General features: G+C 36.9%; 1 protein-coding gene across 3 annotated transcripts; it reads left to right on the top strand.

Moving 5' to 3' along the window:
* The first annotated feature begins 5,375 nt into the window (after positions 1-5,375).
* Positions 5,376-13,554, top strand: naprt (nicotinate phosphoribosyltransferase). 3 transcript variants are annotated; one of them, XM_060883981.1, is made up of 14 exons: positions 5,377-5,655; positions 6,285-6,412; positions 6,535-6,617; positions 7,066-7,196; positions 8,669-8,784; positions 10,627-10,820; positions 10,934-11,074; positions 11,151-11,235; positions 11,325-11,405; positions 11,495-11,597; positions 11,835-11,992; positions 12,490-12,597; positions 12,670-12,733; positions 13,123-13,554. In XM_060883981.1, the coding sequence occupies exons 1-13, from the start codon at positions 5,409-5,411 to the stop codon at positions 12,727-12,729; spliced, it is 1,635 nt and encodes a 544-aa protein (XP_060739964.1). In that variant the 5' UTR covers positions 5,377-5,408; the 3' UTR covers positions 12,730-12,733; positions 13,123-13,554. The 3 variants fall into 3 exon arrangements, with proteins under 3 accessions (XP_060739965.1, XP_060739964.1, XP_060739963.1); XM_060883982.1 differs by having other exon boundaries at positions 5,376-5,655; positions 10,937-11,074; positions 12,670-13,554; XM_060883980.1 differs by having other exon boundaries at positions 12,670-13,554.
* The last annotated feature ends 636 nt before the right edge of the window (positions 13,555-14,190 follow it).

The raw sequence follows: 14,190 nt of genomic DNA, 5'->3' as shown, positions 1-14,190 counted from the left end.
TAACATTTTAATATACATATCAAACATACTATATCAGGTTTTGTGTAATTATTATAGCCTAGCTATTATCAACAGGCTAAAGAGCAGTAGCTTAGTAGCTAGATATAACTTAGCTGCAAAAATTGCTATTAGCTTACTATTTTATTGCCTCATTTATTTCTTTGCAAATTATTTAGGTATTTAGTTACAAGTTATCATAAAAATGTATATGATGACTCTTAATTTTAGTGTAAATCAAAGTAGCAATGTGCTATGTCAATATTTCAAAGCTAGCTGCTAAGCTAATTCACTGAAGAAAGTAAATTTTATATTAGCAAACAAGTTCATGTTAGCTTAGCAACAGTTAAGCTAGCATTATTGTAGCAATGCTAAAAACCAAGGATTTGTTTAAAATACATGTAATAAATAGTCTATTGCAACAGCTTCATAATGCTTTACTCTCAGATTATGGAAAACTAAAACAAAAAACAGACCCTGTTTCACACTGAGGGTCGATTTTTTATGCTACATGCATGTAATTGAAACACAAACAACATTGAAACTTTATATGCAGGATGTTACTGAATATAAATATATTTCTGGCTTGAACAGACAACACAATGTAAGTGGATTATTCCCAGGGGAAGCAACAAAAAGCTGGAGAATTTTTCTTTTATCTGATATGGCACAAACATGCTTGAGTATGAAGCTCAGCAGACAACAAAGATCATGTTCAATAACATGAATATGCAACATACATTATTAACTGCCTGGAAAGGGTCACAGCTTAAAAGTCCACAACAAATAGAATATAAAACATTTTTTTTTAAAAGGACACAGTGACAACAATGAAAGCAACAAAAACACATTTTTACGTGTTCATTTTCCCAAAGCTAACATTCAGATATTGTTAACAGAAGAACATGCTTTAATTCAGTAACATGTAGAGCATGAAGTTAACCCCTTAACCACTAGGCTACCACATCCCCCATGAACAGAGGCACATCTCATCTCATGAATATCCTTCCACAGCATCTCACTGTGGTTGAGCTCTGGACTTTGACTTGGCTGTTAATCATTTCTTCTTTACTTATTTAGTCGATTTGCTGATGTGTTTGAGATCTTTGTCTTGTTGCAAGACTCAGTTTTGACCCAGATGAAATTGCTGGACAAATGGTCAACACATATTTTGGTTTAAAGTTGAGTTCATGGTTGTCTCAATGACCGCAAGTTTTCCAAGGTTATTCTGATTCTGCTGTCTTAAACATAAACATTTTTGTCCTTACAAAAGCTTGTAGGTCACATTATGTAGCTCTGTGGGATTTCCTTATATCTCTGAGCATTAAATACTCTGACCCTGGGCTGAACTACTTGGACACCCACTCCTGGGAAGACTGGCTGTCTTTATCCTTCTCACTGTAAAATCTTTTATTTCAAATAGTATGGAGACGGCTTCATAACGCTTCCCAGATTGATGAGCAGCGACAGTTGTTTTTCTTGGCATGACGCAGACACACAAGTGCTCCAGAACAGCAAACCACTATATTTTGTGCTTTTATAGCGCTAATAACCCTTCTTTATGGTTAGCTAATTAGGCACATTAGTAACACCTGACTGCTACGAAGGGTTATTCGTACTTATTTATTTCCACCTTGTTTCTGAAACTTGGTCATTTTACTTACTTTACTTTTCATTTTAATATCTGTCTTTTTTAATGTTTATTCATAAAGGTAGTGATGACCAGACAGCTATTATTTAAGCCCTAAAACATCGATTAGAGGGTGTACAATTTTGGCACTGAATATATTTGGCTAATGTAGCTAACTATAGAGGTCTTTTTCCATAAACACTTGCTAATGGAATTAAAAATATCAACAATATAGCACAAATGTAAGTTTACAATAATTCTAACTACAGTTATATCCAAAGATATTTCTGATTTTAGATTGTGTGAAATTTCTGGGAAGTTTTAGTTTATATAATGTTAATAATCAGTAACATTCCAGGCTTGTTAAAAACATGTTACAGTAAATTAAACTTATCTTTAGCCAAATTAAAGAATACGGTTTGCCATAAGCACACCGGGCCAGTGGTGGCTCAAGCGGTTAAGGCTCTGGGTTGTTGATCAGAGGATGAGCTGAAGCACTGGCAAGCTGCCACAGTTGGGCCCTTGAGCAAGGCCCCTAACCCTCTCCGCTCCAGGGATGCTGTATCATGGCTGACCTTGCGCTCTGACCACAACCTACAAAGTTAGGATGCTGTAAAATTTATGTGACAAAAATAAAGACTTCTTCTTCTGTACAATATTCTTAAAGCTTCTAATCATTGAATAAACCAATGCAGTGTTTAATTAACCAATGCAAAATGATCAACGTAAATTCAACATAGGATTACTAAAGAAAAGGTATAAAAGGTCCTTGTTTTCAAAAACAAGTGTTAATTTATTCAATTAAATTTTATTTAAATAGAACTTTTTACAATGGCTATTGTCATAAAGCAGCTTTAGAGAAATAAATTTGATATGTTAAATTTATCCCAAACAATCAAGCCAGAGGCGATGATGGTGAGGAAAGATTCCCTGAGACAACACAAGGAAAAGACCTTAAGAGGAACCAAAATCAAGAGAAAACCCATCTTCTTCTGGGTGACACCGAAGAGAGCGAGTATAAATAATTCCCTTTTATAACTGAGTTATAACCCTAGTTATCATGAAGTCTACAATTTACATACTGCTAAACATATCTGGCTTTTTATTCGAACAATCTGCTATACACTCCGAACAACCTTTTTTTTTTTTATTTTTATCACCATGACCCTTTTGGTTGATCTGATATTCAGCTTTATTGCTATACAGTAGCACTTTTAAGAATGAACATTATCACAAAGCAGCAGTACAGAATTATTGTTTTGCTATAATGATATTATTTAACATGTACAGCTCCAGTGAAACAAAGCCTGAATCATAATGTTCTAATACAATAAATCTCACCAGATAAAATCTCAAAGCGTGTTTAAAGAAGTGTAATTACTTATGTATGCCACTGCCAAATGACCTTGTGCTGGCATAGTCATGTGATGTCATCAGTAAGCGTCATAGCAGCTGTCGACACAGTCATCCTCTCATTTGTGGATTTGTACTTTAGGTTAGGACTAAACACTGAGCTCTGCCGCAGGGAGCTGTCTATTTATGCACGGGAATATTTTTAAAGGTACTCATGTGTCAAAATGCGTTGCAGTACATACATATAATAGAGCGGAAAGCTTAAGGCAGGTCACTGCAGAATCCTGAGCCTACACCCACTTCAGGAATGTACATAATGATAGAAATTATTACAGCTGTTTATTGGGAAACAGGATTAGACTAATTAAACCCGGTCTAAGATTGACAACAGCAAAACTTCATGTAAGACTGTACTTATTATTATTATTATTATTATTATTATTATTATTATTATTATTATTATTATGGCAAAATATAATAATATCATTATAATAATCATCGAGCTATAATAATGTTCTTTGAAGCCGAAGCTCAACACTATACAGTATAGACTCTACATAGAGATGAAATGTTTTTACATAACATCTTTTACTTTTCATTCATTCTAGTAAAATGTGTATAACGGCATATGAGGTTATGCTTTGTGAAGAATAAGACAGCAGGATTAAAAAGAGACATAGATAGCAATCTCAAACACATTGAGAGTGAAATGGTAGTTCCCACATGTCATATTACCTCCCAGTTCCAGTAGAGTATCAATGCCAAGCTCATTTCAGACTCACAAGTCCCTTCTAGTGACATATAATTAATATCAGCCTTATTATATAAGTTATAAGCCTGATATATTACTTCCCCCTCCTTTATCGTCTCCTACATAAACATCATTCATTATTTTTTATTTTTTCCATACACACACTCTTCGATAACCCTTCTGTTTTAATGGAACCTGTAAATAATGAGCATGGATAATGTCCAACTTCCACTATAAGTACAATATCAATGTACTCTACTGGAGTATCTATAATCTTTCTTATCTCACAGAGAGTGCATTGTGCTGACCTCTCCAGAGATGATTAGTTGTGGCTCTGTAAACTTTTACCTGCATGTTATCGAACCAGATGTGCTTATGTAGCTTTTTCCAACCGATTGGTGTTTAATAACGTCGTTCCTGAGAACCGTACAAAGCTTCTTCAGATTGTTTTGATGCCTGATCGTGTGTGAATTCTTCCCAAACATTGGTGACATCTTTTATAATGACAAAAGATGTGTTTGGCGTAATTATTTTACGCATGAATCCTTTTACCTTTTTAATTTAGTTGTTTTTTAAAAATAAGAATATGCTTTTTTTTTGTTCATTTTTCTAAGTACAAACACAGGTTTATAAGCACTGTAAAAATATTAATTACCAAAAACAAAAGTTTCAGGATGCTTATTTCCTGTTTCTGTATAGCTGAGATGTATGGGTGTATGACTGTAACACTGTCTTTTAGCTAAACTCTGTTATTAGCAAGGTCTAGTGAGTGATAACATTTAATATTGACATACAACCATTGGGGTCCGAAGTTCTGAGATACTACTGAAGATGGATTTTTTTTCAAGATTTAAGACAGATTATGCACTATATCTAGGTTTCTATTTAAATGCAAACGAACGTGTGATTTTTTTGATATTACCTCCTTTGTGTACAAAAGGTCAGAATTTCCTCCTGACTAAACTTTTCTATTGAAGTATGTGTTCAGACACTCTTTTATATTAGATTTGACTATAGGTTTTGTCACGAATACGTCGAGTCTATGCCAAGAGTGCACACTGCCAAATACTAAGAAACTATTCTTCATGTAAATATTCAAAAGATCCTACTTTCCATTCAAGTTGTTGTCAGTAATGTTATTTGTAATGATCATTAATGCATAAATAAAATCCTAGACCTTTGTATCGCACTGAATAAGCTCTCATTTCTTCTTCCAGCATTCATTCAATAAAAGAAAATCTTTCTTCCAACCAAGTGGATATATTTCATTTGCTTAGGATAAAACATAAGGTTGGTAGGCTGGTGTTCTACATCACAGCACAAAGCCTTTAAATCCATTAAAATGATCCTAACTTTGTTCTGCTTTTGGGGAAAATCTGCCCAAAACACTTGCTTACTCTTGTCTGCAAGTCACAAAGGTACATTTATGATATGATTCTTGTATTCTGGTTCTTATGATCTACATTCATGAAGTTGTTTGTCTTGGGAAAGGGGAGACAAAAGCAATTGCAGCATCAGCACAAATATAATCACATATCTGTAGCTGGGACAGCAGAATATAAGAGTGGAGTTAAGACGCATGGATATACAGAATGTTCACAGAGTTCCTGTGTGCTTGTGGACTACGTTTCCGGTCGTAGGCGTGGAATAAGTTAGTGAGGACTTCGTCAAGCGAACATGGCGACAGTGACGGGTGAGACATGCGCCACCCAGGAGACCTCTGTGCGCCACCGAGTGTCACCACTGCTCACGGATTTGTACCAGTTCACTATGGCATATGCCTACTGGAGAGCTGGCAGGCACAATGAACACGCCGTGTTCGAGCTGTTTTTTCGAGATAATCCGTTTAACGGCGGGTTCTCACTTTTTGCAGGACTGAGCGACTGTGTGCAATTTCTGCGCGACTTTTGTTTCACACCTGAAGGTTAGTTGTATCGCATTGTACTTATGCTTAAGCTTGGAAAGATAAAATCCCCATGCTTTGACGAGACTTTTCACAGCGAGATCACTTCCTGAGGGTTTCTGGAATGTTGCGCAATAGACGGCTTTACAAACTGCACTAAAACACGTGGAGCGCGAGCGCGCGCGCCTGATCTCAGGCGTTATTGTGTTAAAGTTTTTTCCTAAAGTTTTTTTTTTCTTAACATCCATGAGCTTTCATACAACACTAAAGCCAAGAGTCGTGCATGTGTGTGTTTGTGCATACTTTCTAACATCTTGAATCAATGTATGACCTTCAGTACATTCCTTGGGTTTGTTTATACCAGAGCAGGAGCCAACGTTCAAAAATATTCAATATAATCATATGACTTTATGTTCTCACAAAGAACATACGTTTGCATCCTCAGGCAAATGTTTCCTTATGTTTTCCAATGAAAGGAATTTTAGGAGTACATAGTGTCTTGTTACCTGTTTGATATTTTTAAAATCAGTACTTTATTAGTCAGTATTTAAGAATTCCAGATTTATGGTCTATGCAATTACTGGTTTATTCAGAAATGAATTATAAATTGAGCATTACAGTTGTGTAAATATTTGTTTTGTGTTATACAGATGTGGAGTACTTGCGCACTGTGTTACCCTCAAACACGCACCCTGATTTCTTCACCTACCTGAAAACGTTAGACTCATCCGGCGTGTCTGTCAGTGCCGTAGCTGAGGGCACCGTCGTTTTTGCCCAAGTATGTGCAGAACTCCCACCCATCATCCATCACCCACACACCCATACACCCATCAGCTATAATAACTTCTGATGGTAGAATGGTGAAAAAGTAATGGTGACCTATTATGTATTATTATGTAGGTTCCACTTTTGGAGGTGTCTGGCCCACTGGCTGTTGTTCAGCTGCTGGAAACCAGCCTTCTCTGTTTGGTCAACTATGCCAGGTGTTGTTGTTATTGTGATGATGATGATGATGATGATTGATGTTGATGTTGTTAATAATAGTTGCTTTAATTACTTTTAGAAGCTATTTTTCTATATTGTTTACTGAAGCCCAAAATGCAAGCGATATAAATGTGCTAAAATGGATAGATACGTACATGTCAGAAAGTAAAGTACGATTTAAACGTAAAACTCAATGCAATGCAATTAATTATTAATCTTATTAGATTTTAAAAGTATTAAATGATAACATACATACATTATTATGAATGTAAAAATTAACATACATTTGACCTTGAATTCATTCATATTTTTCACAAATAATAACAACACTTTGTTACTATTAAATGATAGCAGCGTTTAACATTGTATATGTTTGGCTGTCAAGAAAACATTTTGTGTTGTTCGTTTCGATGTTCACCGTCTCTCCAACCCTTTGTGTTCTCTCAGTCTCGTGTGCACAAATGCTGCACGGTTTCGTCTCGCTGCAGGTCCCAAGCTGCGACTTATGGAGATGGGTCTGAGGAGAGCTCAGGGACCTGATGGAGGCCTAACTGCTTCTCACTACACATATATTGGAGGTATATAACACAAATACGTACACAATAGTACACACATAGCAGCTTTTCTTATTTTACAGTAATTACTATATAATATACTTTAAAATGAATAAATAAATAATGAGCTGTAGTGTCATAAATGTAGTGATAGAGCACCTGTATAGAGGCTCATTCATGGAGTTATCTAATCAGGCAGTTGTGTGACTGAAGTGAAATCCAAAAAAGTGAATCAGAAACTGCTGCACTGCTGGGAATTTAAAAAAAAAAGCATTCTCTATAGTTTACTCTATAGAGTTCAGAGTAAAGTGGCCAGATTTGTTTGAGCTGCTAGGATAATAACTAAAATAATTTAAAAAAAAATAAGAACTTTTTATAAATGTAATGAGCAGAAAAGCATCTCAGAATGAAGAAAAAATAGAAAATTTGGATAGGCTACAACAGTAGAAGACTGCACTGGGGTCAACTCCTGTCAGCAAAGAACAGGCTATCGTGACCACAGGCTTAACCAAACTGAATAGATGAACATTAGAAAAAAATTACCAAATGATTTTCCAGTTTTTTCCACATGATAGATTCTCATATTATTGCTTGACATGTCTGATTGGATTTTGTGTAATATCAAGAGAATGTTGTGCAGACACAACAACAACAATTTGTGCAGACACTCAAACCAGCCCAAATAGTACCAACAACCCTGCCATGGTTAAACTCCCCGAGATCACACGCTTCAAAATTCTGATGTTTAATGTGAGATTAACTGAAGCTCTTATTTACCTCTTGCCCTGTACCTGCATGACTTTACATTGTCTGATTGGATAAGTGCATGAATAAACAGGTGTTTAGATGTTCTTGTTAATGTGACCAGTAAGTGTCACAATTTATTAATTGCCATCAAGCAATACCTGTAAAATCAGTCACCACTATCATTGCGTGTCCTGTTCCTGTCAGAGAAAGTATTCTCTACATTGACAAACTCGAAATTGATAGAAACGGCATCATTAATGAGGCAAATGTCACTACATGGCCAAAAGCATGTGAATACCTGACCATCATGCCCATATTCGCCTTATATTCCATTCCACCCATTCTAAAGTTGGTCCCCACTTTGCTGGAAGACTTTCCACTAGATCTTGGAACATAGTTATAGGATTATCTAAATATAGGAATCGAGCCACAAGACCATTATTGTTATCAGTATTGATGTCTTTCTTGTAAACATTGGTTAATTATTCCTTCATGGACCTCAGTTGGTACACGGGGGCATTGTCATGCTGGAACAGTGAAGGTAAATCTTAATTCTACAGAATACACCGACATTCTACACAATTGTGTGGATTTATCTTTGGGGCAACAGTTAGGTGAAAGAATCATATATGGGGAGATGCTGAAGTGTCCAAAAAACCTATAGTCCACATTATGTACCATTTCATCAAGTCTATTATTGTTGGGATTGTGGAAGCAAATGTACTTTCCATTTTTCTTTCTGGCCTTAGGTTTTGACTTAACAAGTAATGCTCTGGCTGGGCGTCTCTTTGGAATTCCAGTGGCAGGCACCATTGCACATTCTTATGTCACATCATTCACCTCTCTTGAGGAGGTGTGTCCAAAGGTGCGTCATTACATGGAAGAACGTTAACATAACAGAAGCTGATTTTGTGACTAAGCCAACATCATTAACAGCTTGAATAAACTGCTTTAAAGTGGTGGTTCACAAACTTTTTTTTAGTCACCCTGCTAATCAAAAAAGACCACCATGCTGTGCGAAAGCTTTAGGCACCTTTTTTTTTTTTAATGAAAAAGTATTGGTACATGTGTGACACTCCCTTGTGGTCAGTAGGAAATGAGGAGATTGCAGGCAGGTTTGGGGTAACTAAAAAAAGTGAATGTTATTTTTGAATTTAGTGCCATGCTCTAAGGTTCACAATGAGATATCCTTGCTACTGATCACTGAAACAATAAACACCATTTAGTACCCCATAGGTGCAGGTCCTTATCTCCATACCTGACAATACCCACTGACATCTAGGCAGTATTACAGAAGGATTCTTTCCATGAGGCATTGGAACATTGGAAATTGTTAAACCTCAAATAACAGTTAGTGATTAACGGTGTCACAAGCAAACTCCACATGGTAGGAGTAAGGTTATCACAATCCACTGTTTGTACAGGACTATGAGAGCAGAAATATAGAGGCCATGCTACAAACATAGACTCAAAGCAGTATGAATATTAAGGCCAGATTGGAATTCACAAAGAAATGCAGGGATGAGTTACAAAACTTGATCCAATAGGGATGCGGTAACCTAATGGCTATGATGTCAGACTACTAATTGTCAGGGTGTGAGTTCAAATCCCCGGTCCACCAAGCTACCACTGCTGGGCCCCTAAACAAGGCCATTAACCCACAGTTGTATGAAGTTCCTCTGGATAAGGATGTCTGACAAATGCTGTAAATGTAAAATGGTTTACTAATCTTGATGATGTAACTCATGATGGTAGCAAAAGACTGAATTTAAGAGTCTACAGAACCATTAATCTGTCTGAGTGTTTACTGAGAAATGCATCCAGTCTAATTGAGAAGAACTTAAATCATGTAGCAAGACAAGGACCCAATGACGAAAAAGAAGAGGTAAAAGATTTAGAAGGACCAAGTCTATGCATCCAAACAGGGCATGTGGTAGGTGAGTGGTTAAGGTCTTGGACTTCTGATTGGAAGGTTGTGAGGTTGAATCCCAAGTCTGCCAATGCCTGCTGCCTGAGGAAGTCTCCTAACCCTCGATTGTTTAGTTCACTCTGGAATACGGTGTCTGCCAAATGCTTTCAGTTTTAAGTGTAGTTTACTATAATTTATTTTAACACTTTCTGTTTCTTTATACTTTATATTTTTGCTCATGTAAATATATGGTGGTCTGCCAGGAGTGTGCCATGTTCTAAGTATAGATTTAAGAATTATGAAATGAAAGCTGAAATTCTGATCTATCACCTCATGTTCATCATTTGATCTCAAACCCAAATGTCTTCAGTGTATAGAAAGAAAAAAAATTGGCCTTGATGCTCTCATACTATTGGAGAGAGCATACGGTTTGATAGCAGAAATCCATCAGATGCAGATCTTTCTCCCAGACCCTCCGTCCATTCACAAACCATATACCATTCACACCATACATTGTATTGTTACCTGCTCTATATAGTATTTTGCAGGCATCTTTAATTCACAGTATGCCTAAGACTTTTGCACTGTACTTAGTTTGCCATATTTGACACCATTCAGGTAAGTTTTAGTGGACTGTATCATATAAAACCAACCTTTACAGCCCTTCACTTATACTGAGGCTGAAGGCTAAAATCATGAATACACATTAACTACTGAATGTATCACTGAAAGCATTAAATCAGCAGTTCACATTAACTTTCGATATGTAATGTCTTTTGATTTTAATTTTCACAACAGACACTGATGCCCTTGAGAGGCGGTGATCCCGTTGAGCTTGTCCCACTGGTAAAGGACTGGTTAGGACGTGTATGTCAGTTACTGGGAGCTAATCCTCAGCAGGTGCGTGAGGGAGAGCTTGCTGCTTTTCTCTCCTATGCCATTGCTTATCCTTGTAACTTCCTCCCTGTGATCGACAGCTACAATGTCAGCAGGTAACACAATGTCCTGTTTCTTCAAGTAAGATAGTTTCATTTATTTCAATGTGTCATTCAATATGATGCGTAAAAGAGTATGAAACGTCTACGTGTATTTCTTTTTGTTGCAGTAGCGGCTTACCGAGTTTCTGTGCTGTTGCCCTGGTGCTTTGTGAGCTCCAGTATCAGCCTCTGGGTGTAAGGCTAGATAGTGGAGATCTCTGTAGTCAATCTGTGGAAGTGCGTAATGTTTTCAGACAGTGCAGCAAGCAGTAAGTTTTGTCTTTTATAACTATTATAAATGTTTAATGGCCTCTGGTACTCAGTAGTTGATCTTTCTCCTACTAGCTTCTCAGTTACAGCATTTGAGTCACTCATCATCGTTGGTACGAACAGCATTTCTGAAAAAAGTCTTTCCGAGCTCAAGAAGAGAGTAAGAGATTCCCTTATACAGTAGAAGAAATATTACATAATATCCAATTATATCATGCTAGCTTTTAGTAAATGTTTTTTCCGACTCAGGATAATGAGATTGATGTAGTGGGAGTTGGAACCCACCTCGTTACGTGCATGAGTCATCCCTCACTCGGTTGTGTATATAAGGTAACCACTGAAGATTTCTAGAACATAGTAGTAAATTCATCTAGATGCAATCTAAGGAATAAAGCATAGATGCGATTTTCTCTCATTAGTTAGTAGAGGTTGGAGGTCGGCCTAGGATGAAGTTGAGCGAGGACCCAGAGAAAAGCACGCTGCCAGGCAAAAAGGCAATCTACAGACTGCTGGACACTGATGGTAAGGACGCTTGTCAACCTCCTTACTGTTGCAATCTGTCCCTTTTAATCCAATGAACCCAATTGGGCTTTTTTATTTCATCAGCGTATCCCTGAATATGTTTAATAATTAAAAAGACATTTATTAAGATTAATTAAGTTAGTGAAATAGCTTAAAATAGAATTGGGTCTAAGATCTATAATACTATTGTAGTGTATGTCTGCTAGTTACTTCCTTCCTTTTGTTTACCCTCTTCAGGTCATCCTCAAATGGATCTCATATACCTGTCAGAGGAACCTGCTCCAAAGGTGGGAGAGCCCGTGACATGTCATCCTTTAGGATCGGTCAAGGCTGTCCAATCAATCACACCTGCCCATGTAACAAGCCTACGCTTAGAGGTCTTTTCCCAAGGAAATGTAAGATCTACCCTTTAGATTATGTGAATGCTTTATTTCTAAAGACCCTTCATGAATTTGTTCCCTCACACACTATTCCATGTCTTTAGTCTCACCGATTTCTATCATTAATTAAATATCTTAATAAAAAGTTGATGATGAGTTGTTCAAAGGAAAGGATGGCAAAGGCTTGGAATGTGAAGAGACCAGTATCTTAGTGTCAAACTAGAGAACAGACTTCCTTGTGGGAAGGTTATATCTAATAATCTTTTGACTGTTACGTGGTTAGAAAAGTGACATGTACTGAATTTGTAGATACCTAAATCTTGCCTTTGTCAAGGAATTTTCCATAATGTTCAGATTCCTAAAGCAACTAGAAATGCAGACAACGAAGGCAGACTTTTTCACTAAATTTGCACTGTGTGCTTTCCGAAATAATCATGTCAGGATGTTTCTGAAACAAAAACATCTGACAACAAAACGTCAGACCCGAATGTTCTTCTATGCTGTATTTCCAGATTATGCATCCTCTGAGCAGTGCCTACGAGAGTCGAGTACATGCACAGACCTCCGTTCAGGCCTTGAATGCGCAGCACAAAAAACTAGAGGGACCAGAGTCTTACACAGTGAGTCTTTAACATATCTACAATTAACACCAAAAGTATTCTTTATTCAATCTGTGTATTTGTCTTTCACAGGTTGCCGTGTCAGAGAGAATTCATTCTCTCGTATCCGACATTAGAAGAGGAAACAGCTAACAAGGTGATTTCCTGTTATTGAACCTAAAGTCACCAAGCACAGACTGTTTTGTATTGAATATCTTTTTCCAGTTGTACTCTACTACTATTACGAGTCTGTGCATATGTATGTTTTTTGAATATGTTGAACATCCTTATATTCTAATAAGAATACGATTATGCTAATAAGAAATAAACTGACTTCTTTTTTGCATTTGAATAAATTAGGTAATGAGTTCTTTGGTACAGTATTCTAAAGACTGCTATTGGTGGATTAGTGGTTAGCCAGTTTGCCTCACACCTTGGGTTGGGGGTTTGATTCCCACCCTGCCTGTGGGTTTTGGTACTCTGGGTTCTTCCCCTAAGTACAAAGACATGTATTGTTGGCTGATTGATATCTTTAATAATCCATAGTGGGTGCCCTGCAATGGACTGGTACCCTGTCTAGGATGTCCTCTGCTTTGATTCTTGAGTTCCCTGGCATGGGCTCAGAAAATGGATGGATAGCTGGAAATCACACTTTATTTCATATGACTGTATATATTGAGTTTTTGGTCTGTATGATTAAATTACATTAACACGAGAACATTCAAAACACTGAATTAAAAGCTTAATAAACCTTTTTTATTACACAGCCACATAGGTTTTAGTGAACATGTACATTTTTGTGCACAAGTTCACAAATAGTTGAATTTATAATGTCATGCCGCTGCTTTAGTGTAAATACAGAGGTTTTAATGATCTAACTGTAAAGTTACTGGAATACTTGAATCTTTACATTACGTATTGTGTGATCTACCCATGACCGAGGATTCTCCATTAAAAAACTTCTCCCTGAAGCAAAAATTTTTATCGTGTTGTGTTTTTTTGTGCTACTTCTTTTCCAGATTTTTATTGCAGGTGCGAACAAGCCCCAATGTAGGCTATAATTTTCTCCCTGTTAATAGATTGGCAGGTGACAACCCAGTTGTGGTCTGTTGTGTAATATGGTAACTAAACAACACTTTAAATTTGATTCCTTGAACTTAGAACTCATTAAAGATGTTTGAAACAATCATCTCTGCCAGTCCCTGATTTCTAAAGACAACCTTTTGTGATCAGGTTGTGCTTAAGATACATTTTCCATTTATGACACTGGGCAGACATCTGTATCCAGAGCTACAGACATTTATCTTATTGCGACAACTGAGTAGTTGAGTGCTCAAGGGCCCAGAAGTGGCAGATGGTGATCCTGGAAGTAGAACCTTCCAAGCTATAGTCCAACATTTTAAACACTGAGCTTAAACACTGTCCAAATGGTTTCACCATAATCTATGTGAAATCACTAACATGGCTTACTTGACCCGTCTCATTGGTGAAGTGAAGTAGGTGCTTGTGTCTAATGATACGACTTCTATGTTGCTATAGAGTTCTGGATATGCTTTTGTTGCACTTGTTCTACAGTTTATGATCTTTGACTCTGATAAGAGATAATCAAAGACA

The sequence above is a fragment of the Tachysurus vachellii genome, chromosome 12 (assembly GCF_030014155.1).
Source record: "Tachysurus vachellii isolate PV-2020 chromosome 12, HZAU_Pvac_v1, whole genome shotgun sequence".
In the NCBI taxonomy this organism is placed as follows: Eukaryota; Metazoa; Chordata; class Actinopteri; order Siluriformes; family Bagridae; genus Tachysurus; species Tachysurus vachellii.
The sequence above is the reverse complement of the archived record's forward strand: the minus strand, read 5'-3'. Positions and strand labels throughout refer to the sequence as shown.